General features: G+C 45.1%; 1 protein-coding gene across 1 annotated transcript; it reads right to left on the bottom strand.

Moving 5' to 3' along the window:
• Nucleotides 1-1,318: 1,318 nt before the first annotated feature.
• Nucleotides 1,319-2,497, bottom strand: LOC139119549 (serine/arginine repetitive matrix protein 1-like). The gene has a single exon (XM_070683392.1). It carries the CDS (start codon nucleotides 2,495-2,497, stop codon nucleotides 1,319-1,321), a length of 1,179 nt encoding a protein of 392 aa, XP_070539493.1.
• Nucleotides 2,498-3,163: the final 666 nt, after the last annotated feature.

The raw sequence follows: 3,163 nt of genomic DNA, 5'->3' as shown, positions 1-3,163 counted from the left end.
CATTCCTGAGTTAATCACATGTAATTGTCCTCCGACGGCGGTTTTGATCGTAGAATTCTCAACAACTATACAATTGCGCAGAGCTAGCTCTTTGGGAGAACGTAAAACCGAACAATGGTCTCAAATTGGGACCTCTTTTAGTTGAAGGTGAGATACAAAGTCTGACGCTCACCGTCACACACAGACACCTAAGAGACGAACAGCATAGTTACATTTCCCACAGCAAAAATGGCATTAAGTGACCATGGATATCCCCTTCACACATCTTCACTTTTCTTTTCGGTGTGTGGACGGGGTGGCAAGGTAGTACTGACATTTCGCCGGAGCGCTGAGTGAAGGCTTGGAATTTTCATTAAATAAGCTCTGCAGTCGGGAAGAAGTCTGAAGAAAGCCAGCCAGAAAATTATTCCAGACAAAATTGATCAATTGATCTTCTAAAGTGCAGGCGAACGCCATGATAACAAATAACGACTACATACTATAAACAATTTATGACGACGTTCAGATGAAACATGCGCACAAGGATCTGAGAAGTCTGAGAGAACGAAGTATTTCAAAGTCTTGGTTGCATTTGTCACTCTCCTTAACGGAAAATACCCCGCTTTAAAACGTAAATTCTGTGCCATTGCTTTCGAAAAGATCACTTACAAATAGAAGACAAAGTCCTTGGCACTCTGGTTCAGTATTTAAACATGGCTTTTAGAACGCGACGTTAAAATACCATTTTGGGCTATTCTTTAGTACGCGTTGACGCTCATTACATCCAATTACCACCCAGACATTAATTGCTCGGTCTGGGTTTTCAAGAGACCTGCAAACAGTATCACGGGTAATGAATCAAATTTGAAGTATTAAAAGCTCAAATATCAAGAGCATAGTGACGAGGTTCTGTGGAAGAATAATTTATTCGTAATGTCAACGAAAAAAATCTTGTTACATTATTCGGTCAGGTATAAAAAGAATAAATATTTAAATATCGCGAGTCACAGACAGTCACACTGCAAAACGTGGTTGCAAAAAGACAGTTCACCCAAAGCAAATTAATAAATAAAATATGTACAATAATGCATTAAAAACAATGCAAAATTCATAATGTCAGTCGATTTAGCCTCGCAAGCAAAGACAACATGCTCAGTAGTTTACTGGGTGAGACTTGCTATCGAGAAATTCATAAACACGATTGAACTAATTTGGGATAATTGGATGATAAAGTAATGTCTGTTCAATCTGCAAATGTAAACTCATCCGCTTTTTCTTTTACATTTAATGTACACTTGCTTTCGGAGAAGTATGATACTTCTCCAGTTTCTTGATTCATTTACACACTAAAATCAAAGGGGTCAATAAAATCCGATTCGCCATTGTTCGGTGTACGTAAATATCGGACACCTTTCATGTTTTCCATCTCCTCGCCAGTAAATGTGGGAGTGACCGGCCTGATGCTGAAGTCTCGCGGTGTGAGTTGACGCGTTGTTTGTGTGTATACAGGTGGCAACAGCATTGGCGGGTACTGCTCCTCAGCAACTTTCGGTTCGGCGGGGCTTTGGAGATCCAGCGCCTGGATGAAAAAATGAGCCGGCCCAATACTCTTCTTTCGGGTTGCGGCGGTGTGTTTCTTGTGCATCGGTATTTTTGTCACTTTCTCGGTGACGTTTTCCACAACGATTGTTGGCTTGTTTCGTGTGGTTCCCCACGAACTTGACCGTCTGCGCATGTCTGACCACTCGGACGGCCTGCGCTCTGTTTTCGGTGAGGACGAAGGGGTGTGTCGTGGCGGCGTGTTAATCTGACCGTCGATAGATCTGTCTAAAGACCCTGACCTGCTAAAATGAAGAGATGAGGTAGACGTGGCCGGTGATAAAGCTGATGGTGTCAGTGATGGCGGAGTAACCGTAGAAATGCTCCTTTTGGCGACCCGCACTGCATCTTTGTCACTGTTGAGAACTTCTAAAGACCGTGAAAGAACACGCTGTTGCCTTGATAGAAGATTCAGCGACGTATTGGAACTGTTGGAAGGCAAAAGGGAGTCGTAAGAATGCTTTAGGTTTGGTTCTTGTAAAGCTTTTCGGTGGAGGAGAGGACTTTTACTCGGCACCGGCGTAACTGATCCCTGCGGACTGCTCGACAACGAAGAAGTGGAGATTTTTCGTGACAGAGACGGGGACCGCGACGGCGAGGTGTCGCTTGTATTGAGATATAGCGGCAATATCTCAGATCCGTGTCGTCGCTGTCTTGGTGAATCTGCACCGTTTGTTGTTTTCGCATGACTGTCATTGTCCGATCTCGACCTCGGAGAAGGTGATGGAGATCTAGACCTCGGACTCCTGTCCGCTGGCAAAGCCAAGAAGGCCGAAGGCGCCGGAGATGGCGATCGAGAGGTAGCGGGCGACACACCGTTTTCGTTGGAACCTGGTATGGCCAGTGCATTGCTTCTAACAGGGGGGCTGTCGGATTTCATGCCAGATATTCTCTTGATGTCTACGGACAAGGACTTCATTTTGCGGAAATCGTGACGTGAAAGCCTAGGTGAATTTGGCAATGAGGATGAAGGAGACATCGTTCCGGCTACTTCTTTATCCAGTCCGATATCATCAAACGACTTTCTTAATCGATCGATGTAGCTATTAGTCAGATCCAAGGAGGGGTCGTTTTTATCGCTGTGTTGATTCTCTCCAGTCTTCTGCGGTTCGCTTTCCCCAGGAATTTTTCCCTTCCCTGACACCTGTTGATTCGAAATGCAGTTTCTGCTGCCTGGGCCAACCTCTGAGAGTAACCCCTCAAATTCAGTTAATGTCCTTTCGTGCTCTGTAGGGTTCTCTTGTGGCGGCTGTTTACATTCTGACGCGATCGCCGAGCACCGGTGAGTCGGCTTTCCTTCGAGTTGACCAGGCCCTTGTTCTGTGAACTCGGGCTGTCACCAGAATCTTTCCGATCGACGTGTCTTAAACTTTCCCGCCCAAGTCTTTCCAGCCTCTCTGTCATTTTCTGTGCCTGTCTTTTGTGTTCTCGCTTCCATTTTAGGTGTTCGTGTTCCATGTGAGATTGGAGGGTTTCAGCGTGTTTTTTAACCAAAATATTGGACTTAATCACTTTGATCTTACTCACATCACTTACTTCATCCGCCATGTTGCTGATGTTTCCAGCCGCACCACTCAAAGTGCTG

This window comes from Ptychodera flava, chromosome 20, assembly GCF_041260155.1.
Source record: "Ptychodera flava strain L36383 chromosome 20, AS_Pfla_20210202, whole genome shotgun sequence".
NCBI lineage: Eukaryota > Metazoa > Hemichordata > Enteropneusta > Ptychoderidae > Ptychodera > Ptychodera flava.
Note: the sequence above shows the minus strand (reverse complement) of the source record. Positions and strands in the feature narration are given on the sequence as shown.

Excerpts from the sequence above, each read along its gene's own strand:
- LOC139119549 (XM_070683392.1), bottom strand. The coding sequence starts at position 2,497 with ATGAAGTCCTTGTCCGTAGACATCAAGAGAATATCTGGCATGAAATCC.